The 14,131-nt window shown below is 45.2% G+C and overlaps 1 protein-coding gene across 1 annotated transcript; it reads right to left on the minus strand.

Moving 5' to 3' along the window:
* Positions 1-530: 530 nt before the first annotated feature.
* SURF4 (surfeit 4) lies at positions 531-14,081 on the minus strand. Its single transcript, XM_071454076.1, has 6 exons — positions 13,900-14,081; positions 6,789-6,975; positions 5,865-5,941; positions 5,239-5,282; positions 4,138-4,324; positions 531-3,429 (listed from the first exon to the last, which is right to left on the minus strand). Exons 1-6 carry the CDS (start codon positions 13,945-13,947, stop codon positions 3,163-3,165), a joined length of 810 nt encoding a protein of 269 aa, XP_071310177.1. The 5' UTR covers positions 13,948-14,081; the 3' UTR covers positions 531-3,162.
* Positions 14,082-14,131: the final 50 nt, after the last annotated feature.

Genomic DNA, 14,131 nt, shown 5'->3' on the forward strand with positions numbered 1-14,131 from the left:
CTGTTGTGTAACAATTCCATTGGGAGTACAGGATGAAGTGTCTGCTCATTCCAGTTAACTGTTAAAGGTGTGGAGGGGAATAATGGGCTGGAATTAAGTGGAATTCCGAGAGCTTCAAGCCAGTCCCACACTGAGGGAAGGATGTCTGCTGCAGTCAAGTCCAGGTAGCAGAGTTTTTTACAGAAAGCTGGTTTTTCTTAGGCAGGAAAGCCCAGCAGCTCAGCTCAGTTTTTTACAGAAAGCTGGTTTTTTTTAGGCAGGAAAGCCCAGCAGCTCAGCTCAGTTTTTTACAGAAAGCTGTTTTTTTCTTAGGCAGGAAAGCCCAGCAGCTCAGCTCAGTTTTTTACAGAAAGCTGGTTTTTCTTAGGCAGGAAAGCCCAGCAGCTCAGCTCAGTTTTTTACAGAAAGCTGGTTTTTCTTAGGCAGGAAAGCCCAGCAGCTCAGCTCAGTTTTTTACAGAAAGCTGGTTTTTCTTAGGCAGGAAAGCACAGCAGCTCAGCGGTGGAGCATCACCAGCCACACACGCCAGGTGGATACAAAGATGCCATTGTTTTATTTTGATTGTTTTCAAAAATCAAAACATTTTCAAACACAACTAAGGTACAAAATACAGCATAAAATGAGAATTTATACTTATTTCTTTTTTTTTTTTTTCCACATAGAAAGCAAAAATATATTTAGAATGAATTCCAGAACACTTTGCAGAGCCAATTGGTAGCTGACATCCTGCTTGTGAGAGCTTCTCAGCCACAGGGAGAGGTCACTGAATTTCTGGGAGATGCACAAGTACAGCAGTGTATGTAGGAAAACCAGAATCTTCTGCATCAGGACTCACAGTTAATAAGTCTGCACATTGTGCTGCCTAGAAGTATCTGATAATGCCCTCCACCTAACTGTGCCCCTGGAATACTGAAGGGGACAGCAACAGTTCCTTTTCTAGGGTCTTTTGTTGGAAAGGGGACTTGATTTTTGCAGAGGAAACTGGTCAATATTTCAGACTAGTCTGTCATCCAGCTCCTTAGACAGGACACAAGGAAGTTGAGAAAGACAAGGGGCTATGGCAGGAGTAGTTTGTGTCATTTATAAATACTATGAACATCAACAGCAGTTCAGGTATCTGAGAGTGGCTGCCTTGATCAGTCTAGAACCGTTGTAAGACCTGCAGTGGAACAGTGAAAATCTCCTGTGCTGCAGATCTGGGACTGAAAGGACCAGTTTGTTTAGCCAGGAAGAGTCAGGAAGACAAAACACTTTGAGCTGAAGACTTCTCTTGCAAAACTTCCTTGGAAAAAAAGCCATCAGTGACCTGACCTTAATGCTGAATTCCCCTCCCATCAATCTGGAGATGGGGGTTGGACTAATGATCTCCAGAGGTCCCTTCCAACCCTAACTATTCTGGGATAGCAACTGGTTTCCTCCAGCAGCAGCACTTCTTGCCCTTACAGAGGCTATTATCCCCTTAGGATGATGAAATCACTGGTTTAACTTTCAACAGTGCTCTTCTATTTTTCATTAGTTCTTTCAGCCCAGTTTTCTCTCTTAAAAAACAACTGTTTAACTGAACTGTCCAGGTGAGTGTCCTTATCAGGAGAGCCTGGGGAACAGCTCCCACTGGAGATGTTCAGCTGAATTCCTCCTTGAACAAAGAGCTGAGCATCTTCCTCAGGGGAGGCAACAGAGCAAGGAATCAGTGTAATGGGAGGAAGTTGGTAGGGCTCATGCTGTCTAGAATTCCTCCACAATCTAGTGAAACAGGTTCACACCTAGTTGACTAAGAGAGGACAAAAAGCCTCCCCTGAGCAGCACTAAGCATGGTCATGGCACAGAGGTTGTGGCACTGAGAAGCCAAACAGGGCCTTCCTCTCCTCACCCTCCCAAGCTCCCCCCAGGGAAGGTTCACCCCTGGCTGTTTCTTCACTGCCCAGGCTTTGCACTCACATTGCTCAGCTATAACCGTTTGCAGAGTTGGGAACAGGGGCCACTTCCACCCTTCCACCCTGCACAGCTCAGGGTGCTCTGAGGTGGCAGAGGAGGAGGGGCTGTCCTGGAGAGCTCAGCAGCCCAGCTCTTCATTCAGCTGGGACTCTCACAGCCAAGAGACTGCCAGAAGTGAATCTAAGAAGCAAAGACTACAGATTAGGAGATTGACTGCTCTCATCTGGCAAGAACTGAGTGCACAGAAAAGGGGAGTTTCTGTAATTCTCAAGACATTTTCACCATTAACCTGCAATTCAAATATGAATTTGGGGTATATATGGATGGAAGCTGGTTAATAGCAGAAAGGAGCTTTTATTATGGAACCTGCAGCACAATTTGGCTCCCTTCTTGGGAATTCAGGAGGGGCAACTTTTGGGGAAAGAATGTAGAATAAAGAATTCTTTTGGCACAGAAATTTCACAGAATCTTATGTTCTGTCTCTTCAGGATTATCTCCCCCACTTCCTTTAAATCTGATTAGCAATACAGGATTCATGATTAACAATACAGGATTTCCCCTTGTTCCCCTCAAGGGCAGAACTGGAACATGTTAGAAAATCCTCTCCCTTTTCTTACCCAGAAAGGAGTACAACTACTTCCAGGGTTTTCTTTTTTGCCTTCTGTTCAGGAGCAGGAAAGACCCTTCCCTGCTGAACAAAAGGGAATTACAGGCCTCTGAGCAGCAAAATAACAGTGATTTTCTAGGTTTTCTTCGATGCTGCTTTCCACCTTGATAAGCAATGCTATAACCAGCCATGGAACTCCTTAAGCACAGGACAGTTTTGATAAGGGCAAGAAAGGGGATCCACTTTTTTAGTTATAGCTACAACCCAACACCACACTGAATGATCCAGCTGTGTCTGCTCACCTTTCTGCAAATTTTAAGACATTGCTGACATTCCAGACAGCAACTGTTCTACTGCAATTCACTGAAGCATCAGCAAAATGCAGGTTCCTTGGGTTAGTTCCAAATCTAGGAAGTTAGAATAAGCCTAGGCAACATTCCTTGAAGAAACAGGATTTTATCTATTGTATTACTGGTGCCACAGTAAATCAAATTCAAAACATCTGTGCCTTTTATAGGAAGGGGGCATGTACGTGTAAAATGCTGGCAGTTTTTGTTGAATCCATAGAGAATCAGTTCTGGACTTAGTACAGTATGTCCCAAGAAGTGTTGCTATTCCTGTTACCACTCTTTTTTCTTCTCATCCATGGAGACTCCACCAGGACCCAGTGCAACCACAAGGAGGAGCCCTCCAATGACAGACATGGTCTGGAAGAAATCGTATTTGAGGAAGTCGTGCATGGGCTTGTAGGCAGGGACGGTCCAGAAGGCATTGAAGTAGATGTTGATGCCAAAGAGCCAGATGACCAGAGTCAAGGCAGCCAGCTTAGTCTTGAAGCCAATTGCCACCAAGATAATCAGGGCTGTGCCCACAATGTTCTGCAGAATCTGCAAGGAAAAAAAGCCATTAAAAAAGCCATTTACTTACACAGTTCTTAAGTAGATACACTAACATCAAAATAAAATAAAAATATTTTTATTTTTATACACCAGAGCAGAGTTTTTAAATAGATACACCAAAGCAGAGCTTGGATAAGTTCAGTTGTCATGGCACAGGTAACCTAATAATATTTTCTAAAGTATTAATTTTTGTCACAGACATATTTTATGAAAAATCCTTTTGCTAGGATCCTTTCTCCTGAGAAGCTGAGAGGCCTCAGAAATGAAATGTAAACAATAATGATCTGCTGCTGTGGAATGCAACAGGTGGATTTGTGATTGGTCTCATGTGGTTGTTTTTAATTAATGGGCAATCACAGTCCAGCTGTCTTGGACTCTCAGATCAGTCACAAGATTTTATTATCATTCCTTTCTATTCTTTTCAAGCCTTCTGATGAAATCCTTTTTTCTATTCTTTTAGTATAGTTATAATATATAATTTTCTTTTAATATAATAAATATCATAAAATAATAAATCAGCATTCTGAAACATGGAGTCAAGATTCTCATCTCTTCCCTCATCCTGGGACCCCTGCAAACACCACCACAAATTTTAATTAGAGATTTCAATAAGCATTGAGCAGATCCTGCAGCCCACCTGGGCACTGGTGCTACATTCCAGTTGCTCAATTCATACTTTAATGCTGAGATACTTACAGAAAAGAAGTTCATGTCAAAGTGTAGCAGTGTCATGAACATGAGGACGAGCAGCACACGTCCCCCCAGCTGCATGTACTGCTTTGGGGAGCTCTCCCTCATGGTGGGGACACCAGCAAACATGCTCTTCCCCTCCGAGCGGGACTCGGCCAGAAGCAGCAGCAAGCCTCCCCCAAGGGCAAGATTCCTACACAAATGGGGAAAAAGAAAAAAAAAAAGCAGTTTAGTACAGCTTGCACTGATCTATATCTGTAAAGTCTTATCTGACAATTTCAGTGAGGATCTATGTGAGAGTGAGGAGTGGCTTGCTGTGCCCTGTGGGATGTGTTGGGTCTGTGTCAGGCTTCCCAGCCCCAGCAGCACTGAGCACAGCCAGGATTTGTGGCAACACAGCCTGCCAGGGAAGTCCAGCACCCACCACTCAGGCACAGTTGCTTCAGGGGCTGTTACAACACGAATTTCGTTGTGTTCAAGTTATTCTGTACCTCAGGTTTAGCCATATATGCCAAAATAGTTCAGAGGTTGCTTTGAGAAAACAGAGCAGCAGCACTGCTGAAAAGTTACACATTGACAGGGCTGTAGTAAGCCCAGAGTGCAGCTCTTGTGCTGGCCTCCCCTCAGAGGGGTGCAAAGGCAACAGCCAGCCATCACTCAGGGCCTGACAGGAAAGCTCAGGTTTATAATCTTGTCTTCTCCTTAGGGAAGGTGTTAAGAAGTTTAAAATCCCAGAAACCACCCCAGTGACCACATGCTGCAGTTTTCACAGAAAATGGCTTCAATCATGCAGAAACAGAGTTGCTATTTTAGCCATTTAGGAAATAAAAGCAACTCTGATCAAGTATAGACAGTTGGTTGAGCTCTCAGCCAGGTTAGCAGCAGAAGCACTTGGATCCTAGAGGGTTAGGATTAGTCTTTCCCTTCCTGAGCCTGCTGCCTACTGTTTAACACCCTGAGTTTTTCAGGAGCTATCATTTCTTCTTCAATGTAAATGCATCACTTGTAAAATCTTTCTAGTAAATATTATGTACAAATGTCACTTCCTCTGCCCCCAAGTGTCAGTTTTCATTCTGTTTCCATAAAAACTTCCAGAAGCAGGCATACCTCATCAAGAACTTCAGGTCCCATAGAATGCTGTATGCAATAGTCTAGGCAAAGAATAAAACAGGTTAAAGCACCATATAAATGACACTGAAATTCTGAATTTCTGTTACAACCTCAAGTCTGTATCAGCCACAGCAGAGTTTGATTATAAATACAATATAAAGGTAATTACATCAGTGTGGTAATGAGTCCATGTAACACAGGGAAGGGAAGGCAGAATTGGATTTGTGCTTTAGGACCCCCCAAAATTCCCTCATTTTGTAGGGGAAGGATGCTACTAGATAGGGTCCTTTGTGATGGGAACACAGCTGAAGGCCAAAGCAACTGCAAGTTCCACATTTGGCTCATTAACTGACATCCAGGTAAATTGCCAGTTACTTCTGCTAAATTGGTCAAGGTCAAGTATTGAATGAATGTCTCCAAGCTGACTAATTGCAATTACATCTATTGGGCACATCAGGAGAACAGAAGCAGCAAAATAGTTCAATGCCATCAAGGACTGGCACTAAGCCAGGGTGGAGAAAAATTCCAGGCTTGCAAGTTATATTTAAACATGTTGGGAGTACTGGGGCTAAGAGAGATTTGAAAAGTACAGTTTAGAAGGGATGAAGATTTAAGCCTCCTACCTGTAATGCTATAATTCCAAACAGTCCAAAGCAGGCATATTGCACAAAGTTCCTACTCAGCACCAGGATACAGCCACCTGAGGTGGGGAAATTGAACACAGTTACACTTGGAAAAGCTCCTGCAGGAATGCCAACTTGGATTTTCCTTTCTCTTTTGTGAAATAACTGTTAGGGCCATCAAGCTGTATTCCTTTTCCTTAAAAGGATAAAACCCAAAACCTTTCTCAAAACTTCCATCAGAAAGCACCAACAGCCTTTGTCACTTTAACATGAGGACTGGCAACTGCATTTAAATTAAGGTGACTCTCTACACAAAATAGTGAGGGCAAAAAACCTAAATCAAGACACAAAATAGGAAATTGGCAATCAGGAACAGTAAATCAGGGACAGTAAATCAGGGACACAATACAAACAGAACAGGATTTTTCTTCTCTCCTGAAGGAAAGGCTGTTCTGACAGCCTGAACCCACCCAGCAGTGCACTCCTTCTGGGATTATTTTGATTCCTGGGTTTTGGAAAAATTTCTGACACAAGCACCTCAGTTGGTCTTAAATGCACCCTCTCCAAGGTAAGATTTTGCCTTGGATATGAATGCCCATAAAAACAGGAGGCTGAGAAAGCCTCAACATTGCCCTGTTTAAAAGAACAGGAGTATTTAATTTAGAGCGCTCTGGGTGTGGCTTACATGGATGCATGTACAAAACTGAAACCAGATTGACCTGATGGATTCTTGGCATCTCTGACTCAGAGGCAGTGTGTCACAAGAAACTCTCTATGACTGCTTCCAGGAAAGGCTGAAGCAAGTCAGTTCAGAGCTCTTTTCATTCAGCCCATGTAGTACTATCAGGAAATCAGCAAGCCATCCCACACTGCCATGATTAACAGGGCTGCAGCCTGCACCTGAACAGCCCCAGAGCCACTTACTCAGCTGCCCAAAGAGGTTTATGATGACAAAGATGGAGGCCAGGAAGTAGCCACAGTTCCACGTGCCATCGATGTAGTCCCTCTGCTCGCTCCACTGGAACCACATGCGGATGCCATCCTCCAGGAAGGTGCTGATCAGGCACAGCCGGGCCACGTGGGGCAGGTACTGCTTGGTCACCCTCAGGAACTGCAGGGGCACACAGGCCATGAGCAGGGAAAGGGACACTGCAGGGATAACACAGCCCTGCTCTCTGCACACTGAGATCAGCAGTTCTCATGCACTCAGGGTCACCAACATCCAGAGAGAAACTGGGACTTGGATTTAATGAAATGCTTCTTCACACACTGGGAGCAGCAGGGGAAACCTGTTGGCATTCTCCACTGGACTAGGAGTTGGAAAAAAGCACAATCCAGCAGCACATTTCTGTGTAAAAGGAACTGTGCTTTGATGGAGTTCTGGCTAATGAAGGCTGACCTTGGTTTTAGTTTCTCTATCTCAGGGTTTCATGTTACAGCACAGCTATCAGATAGCCCAGAGCTGAAAGGGCAATCCTGCTCCCACCCCTGTGCTCAGGCACTCAGCACCCTGAACAACCCAGATTCAGGGAGCCAGGCTGAGAGAAGACAAGTTCTGTACAAGTTAAAAAAAAAACCTCATTCCCTCCAACAGCTCAGTGCAAACAAAGCACAGGTACTTGAGCAGCAGCAGATCTTAGCTCCACATAACCACTGCATGGAACTGCACCCTCTGTCCTTTAAGCAGGTTTTTACTTCTATTCAAAGGAGCATCTTCTGCAGAAAGGAAATAGGTTTATAGCCACAGTTCAGTGCAGTGGTTAGAAGGAAATGATATCATCATGCAACAGATGCTGAGCTATAGTTTTTGGGAATGGAGGATGTATCTGGACACCCTTCATCTTGCAGGCTTCTGGATGAGTTTGCTCTGCAATTACAACAATTAAAGGAACAAATACAAAATTTCCAGAGTCCAGAGGGTCATGTTCTTTAGGGCTGTGGGGTGCACAGGAAAGCTTATTGCCTCTGGGTTAGAACAAGTGTCTAATTGTCAACCCATTTTCTAGGCAGCCCTGGTTATTACTTAATTGAGACTTCCAGCAGGAAGGAGACAAAAGCCACTTCTGACAGTTTATTCCTGCCAGCAGCAATCAGTCAATACTAAAAGCTATGCAAATGACAAGCCTAGCTCACTGTGCAATTACAGATTATCACAAGAAAAAAAATCAGCAAACATCCTTAATGGTCAATTAAATAGTTAATATTGGAACAAACTGCACTGTTGTACTACCTGTATCCAGAGTCTAAGGGTCGAAATTCACCTTAATCAAGTGCATTTAAGTGCAGCTGTACTCTGCCTCCTGAAGGCTGCCACTTCAGGCTTTTTTAAGCCATGTCAACAGTTGGATGAATGAGTCAGAAGAGAATTTCTGATCTTTGTCACTCACTGAATGAGACACACATCTTGGTTTACAGCTTTCCTCCCTCCTGGGTTTCACTGTGAGGTCGAGGAAACTTGCTGAGGAATACTAAGAATAAACTTCTTACAAACAAGAAGTTGTTTGTAAGATACAGAACAAAAAACTTTGGTCTAGAAAGAAATGAAAGAAGACAAGTGCTGGGGATTTGTAAGGAAAGGATAAAAACAGTGATGTGGAAAGGCTGAAAAATGCAGCAAATAGAGAACATCTTCCTCCAGGCCTCATCTTTGCTGTTTTGAAGTGGAGTTGACCTCATTTCCCCCTTCCACAGAACCATGAAGAGCACAGGTGAAGGATCCAAGAAGACATTTAACATTTTACCTGTTCTCTTGGCACACACAGAGGGAATTTAACACTGGCCATTAAACACGAGTGCACACATCCAATGGGCTCCAGACAAGTCAGAAAAGCTGCAGCCCATGGCTGCTCCAGTGCTAAGCAACCTCAGAGCACACACATCAGCCCTGGGCAGCCACAGCTCCTGGAGCTGCACTCAAATTGAAACCCCTGCACACAGCAAACTCAAATAAGCTTCAGAAACAGCCTGTGGGGAAAGAAAGCCAAGCCAAAGGAGCCAGGAGATCCAGAGGGAAAGGAAGAGAACAACCACACCACAACTATAGGAAGAGAATCTTAACAGGCATCAAATGATCTCACAATTAGAGGATCTGGGTGTAAATCACTCGAGTAATTTTTAACTAAAGGTGGAATAAATGACAAGAAACAGGAGAGCTCCAGCAGTGGGACTCAATGAATAGCACCCTGGGTTTGGCCCTGCACAGCAGCAGCACTGTGTGGCTCCAAAGCTGCACCCTGAGTCCACTTCCTTTAAGATTCACACAGATAAAGTGGCACACATGGGAAAATTGCAGTTTGATATGTCCAGCTAAGAAATGGGGCCTGAAACACACCCTGCACTGAGCACAACACACCCAAATCCAAATCCACTGATGGAGGTGGCAGCATTAAACTCACAACATTAAAAAACTGCAGGGCTTTTTCTGCTCTGGGCTTTGCATCAACTGCTCTCCACATGTCCTGTCTCCTTGGAAGAAGTGAAACATCATGAGGAAAGACAAGAAAATGCTAAATAAAACTATTTTAAAGAAGAACAGCTGGTTCTGTGCTGGCAGCCAAGTCACTGACATATGCCAGAGGGGCTTTGTGTTGCCACTTCCCCCTCTAATGGGATTAGGAAGGCAAAGATAGATTTAAATGCTCCTTTAAGTTTAACAACCAAAGATGCACAAGAAGATCCAGGGATCCCTTAATCAAAGCTCTGCTCAACCCCCCCCTTTTTCTAAAGGGAGACTGAAATTTTCAAACCCATAAAGGCCTGACCAAAAGAGAGGCAATAAAGTGATTCATTTGGTCCCAACCTCCAACAGTTTCAAATTTGCAGAAAGTCCCCTCTGTTTTGATAAAAGTGTATAAACCATGGTACAATTACAGGTATTTCAAGTCCAATAAATGGACATGAGTTGGGACTTTTTGCAGGTATATTCTGTCCAGGCACAAAGCTTTTTCCTGTGTATTCTTGGATCAGTGAAGTTCTGATTATGGTGAGGAACAGCACACTGCTCATCTATACAGAAACCCTCCTGAGCTGCACAGCATTATTGGTCTACAGCTTCTGATAAGGCATATCCCAAATATCTTGAACACTTTTAAGGGATTGCTTTGTTCTGGGAGAACAAATTCCTCCAGCAGCCTGGGACACCACTGACCATTCCTGGAAAAGGATGCTCAATTCACAGAGAAAAACAAAATCACTTTCTTTCACCAGCTTTGATACATTCACTCCAAGAGATCCCACCCCAAAATCATAGGGACAGCAAACCCATCACATTCATTAGCCCAGAGCCTACAAATACTGTAAAAAACTGGGAACAGGCTTTCCCATTTATTTCCAAAGGCAGGAAGAGGGCTCTGACCCACTATTGCCAGCAATATTAATTAGGTTTTTAATTGCAGGAAGATTTCTCAATGCTCTTCCCTTCTGAAGTGTGCTTTGTACCAATTCCCTTTTCCAAAAGGCTATTTATTAATGAGACCTTTAAAATGGTACTTTTAGTAATTTATTGCATTTTACTATCATTCTTAATGGGAAAATTTTTCCTCAGCCTAACCAGAACAGGCTACTTGGCTTATAATGATAAACAATCAGAGCATTGCCATGACAAAGTTCTAGAGAATATTTCCAAATTCAGTTTTTTTTAATCTAACTGACAAAGTTCAGAGTAACAATGAAATGTTCTCTTCTCCCTTCCATTTTCTGCAAAATAGGATATTGAGGACAAGAAATAATGGGCTCAAATTGAAATGTAAACTGGAAATTAGGGAGAAATTCCTCCCTGTGAGGGTGGGCAGGCCCAGCACAGGGTGCCCAGAGCAGCTGTGGCTGCCCCTGGATCCTTGGACAGGGCTTGGAGCAACCTGGGAGAGTGGAAGCTCCATGGCAAGGGGCAGAACAAGAAGGGCTTTAAGGTCCCTTCCAACCCAAATGGTTCTGTGATTCTATATCAGAATTATCTGGACAAGACAGATCAGCATTTATCTTGGAAAATGAAATGAACTCCCCCAGTCTGGCTCTCCCTGCAGCCCTCTCACTGCTGTGCAATGACTCAATAGTCTCCTTGCATTTTTGTTCAGGAATCTTTTTTTTTTTTTTGAACAGCAGAAATACCAAGCACCCACATTCCTAAGGATTTATTCCTACAGATTATTACAGACACTAGGAAAGTTGCCTGAGATCTGCTCCCTCTTAGGAAGGGATTACAAAGGAGAGACAATCCTAAACACTCTCTGCAGGCCCCAGACACAGCTATTTTCAGTACTTGGTGGCTCCACTGAAGGGGTTGCCAAGTAATACTTTAACAAAATCACTAAAAATCAGCTTAATTTCTGAGTATGTAAATTACTGAGTTAGTAGCACTGGGCTGGTGTTAGTGTCCCCTCACTGCAATTCCTTACAGCTCAGAGCAGCCTTTTACCAGCAATCTCACCCCCAGTACTGCCTCACTCCACCTGAATATGGAGATAACTGAACCAAGTGGAAAAAAAAAAATCCTCAAATTTTTCTCCTGCCATTTCAGCTTCCCAGTTCAATGACACAAGTGCTGGTGAGAGGGAAAAGGGGAATGTAGCCTTGGGAGAAGTAGGACAAGCCCTTTCACTGACAACTGGCTGTCTGGCAAGCTTAGCTGCCTGTGAGCCAGTGCACAGTTCACCTCTGGATTAACAGCCACTTACCACTGCTGAGCATCTTGGCATCTAGGGCATAATTTGTTAATTCAAAGGGAAATTCCAGTATCTCAGAAAAGCTAAGCTTTACTGTTTGAATTTAAGGAACAGATTATTCTTGCTTTTGTAAGAGACATTCAGGATTTGCTGATAAGCCATGGAATTAACTCTAACAATTCTCCCACAGGGGTTTTATGCTACAGAAATTAAGACTCATTATGTGTTGAGCACTAGTACAGAGAGTGGAAAAAGCAAGAACATCAGTGAGAATGCATTCAGCTCCCAGAACAGCCATTGTCCAGCCTCCACCAGGGGAGTTTCAACACAATTTCAGTCCAAACATTCCAAGTACTTTTTTTAATCCAAGATGAACTAACAGCTCCTGTAATGCCAAGTGTTAACTTCACAATATATACCAAAGGTTAGTGTTTAGCAAGTCACTCCTACATTGGTGTGACACTGAGCTTTAGCAGCACAGACAGCACTGGAAGGTTCTGATTGAGCTACCAGGCAGAATTATCAGAGGAGTTATTACTCAGAACACCATAAAAATGCTTTTGCAATCTGCTAGTAAGAGGAGCAAAACTCTAAATTCTGCAGCTTAAGGCAAGACTCACCTTTAAACAGGATGTGGCCAAGCACAAGTGAATTTGTGCTATTTAAAACTCACTTCAGGAGGAGGCAAACTACATTTAAGCTGGACAGAAGGGCTTTCAGCAGAGTGAAAAAAGGGGTGTTAAGGACATCTAGAAATAACCCCAGAGGAATAAATACAGAGGTGTTATAAAAAGGTCAGGACAAGCGTTGCAAATTTTGGCAAGAAATGTGAACACTGCAGTGATGGTTTACTTTCTTCTCTAAAAGGAGCAAGAGGACAAGATAAACAGAGAATGACCAAGATAATCTAGATATCCCTTAAACTGAATATTCCACACACTACAAAAAGCTTTAATCTAAAACTCTAAATCGACTTTTCCTTCTTCCATCTGGGGGTGGGGAGGAAGTGCAGAACAGGTTTTCCCAGTGAAATCAGTGAAAGACAGAGGCAGCACAGCCCCCTCAGAGCTGTGACGTGTTATTGTGCACCATACAACTCACACTAAATCACAGTGGTTGTAGAACCAGGCAGAATCAGATTTTCCAGCCAATTTGCTGAATGTGATTACTTGCTGCTTCTCATTGTCGATTAGATGAATCACCATGACTGTGAAGATCTTTGCAACACCATCCCCAGCAGAGCAACTACTTACACTCAAAATAATCCTGTTGTCAGACATTGTAAGAGATCACAAACTTCTATTTAACAGAGAAATCACTCGGGCCTCCACTGAAATAAACGTAAGAAGGTTTACAAGACAACATCAGCTTGTTTGCTTTCTTTTTGCCCCAATCCTGAGCACAGCGCCACGGTGCTGACCAACCTTTTCCAGTTTGGGCTTCCAGAAATACATCAGGGTTTCACAAAATCACAGAATGGTTTGGTAAGACCCTAAAGCTCATTTTGTTCCAAACTCCGACCATGAGCAGTGACACCTTCCACTAGCCCAGGCTGATCCAAGCCCTGTCCAGCGTGGCCTTGAACTCTGCCAGGGATCCAGGGGCAGCCACAGCTTCTCTGGGCAGCCTGTGCAGGGCCTCCCTACCCTCACAGGGAGGAATTTCTCCCTAACATCCATCTAACCCTGCCAGCTTGGATAACTCGGGCACTCTCCCATCCCTGCCAGCTCACACCGGTCCCCCACACCCCTGTGTGCCCTCTCCACCGGCCGGGACGGCTCCTGCTCCCCTTCCATTTAATCCCTCCCGAGAGAAGCGCTGTCCCCAAGGAGAACTCGCTGTCCGAGAGGCTCGGGCGCTCCCCCGAGGGCAGGGGCGGCTGCTGGGCCTGCGGCGGTGGGAGCCGGGCCCGGGGTGCCCTCGGAGACAACTTACAGGAAACTTACAGGAAAGATGGAAAACAGAAACAAGTAGTGAGAAGGCAAAGTAGACCGGCTACAAACCGAAAGAGAAGAAACTCAGGCTGGCTATTGGGAAGGAATTCTCCTCTATGAGGCCCTGGCACAGAGAAGCCGTGGCTGCCCCTGGATCCCTGGCAGTGCCCAAGGCCAGGCTGGACCGTGCTTGGAGCTGCCTGGGCCAGTGGATCGTGTCCCTGCTATGGCAGGGCTTGAACGAGACGATCTTTAGGATCCCTTCCAGCCCAAACCGCTCCATAGCTCTATAATTCCATAAACCCACCGCCCCGCCGCAGCGCGGCCCCGAGGCGGCAGCGACCCCGCCGCCATCCCGGCCTGCCTCAGCCGGGCCCCTCAGCGTGGCCCCACCGCACAAAGGCCGCCGGGCGGGCGCGGGGAAGGCAGGCGGGCACGCACCTGGTCGGCGAAGTCCTCGGCGGTGTTCATAATGTCGTTGTGGCCCATGGCGGGGCCCGGGCTGGCTCGGGGCGGGCGGGGCGGTGGCGGGGCCGGGCCGCGCTCGGTGCAGGCGCTGCCACGTCGGACGGGCCGGGCCTTGAAGGCGCCGCCGCGCCGGCGCGCGGGGGGCGGGGCCTCCCCGCCGGGACACGCCCTTCGGACACGCCCCTCAACGCTCTTAAAGGAGCCG

The sequence above is a fragment of the Agelaius tricolor genome, unplaced genomic scaffold, assembly GCF_023055355.1.
Source record: "Agelaius tricolor isolate 1412-34295 unplaced genomic scaffold, bAgeTri1.0.p SCAF_38, whole genome shotgun sequence".
Taxonomy (NCBI): Eukaryota; Metazoa; Chordata; class Aves; order Passeriformes; family Icteridae; genus Agelaius; species Agelaius tricolor.

Excerpts from the sequence above, each read along its gene's own strand:
- SURF4 (XM_071454076.1), bottom strand. The coding sequence starts at position 13,947 with ATGGGCCACAACGACATTATGAACACCGCCGAGGACTTCGCCGACCAG. Across the intron at positions 5,942-6,788 it reads AAACCTCTTTGGGCAGCTGA|GTGGCTGTATCCTGGTGCTG; the intron begins GTAAGTGGCTCT and ends TCCCCACCTCAG. Across the intron at positions 5,283-5,864 it reads TTGGAATTATAGCATTACAG|ACTATTGCATACAGCATTCT; the intron begins GTAGGAGGCTTA and ends TTCTTTGCCTAG.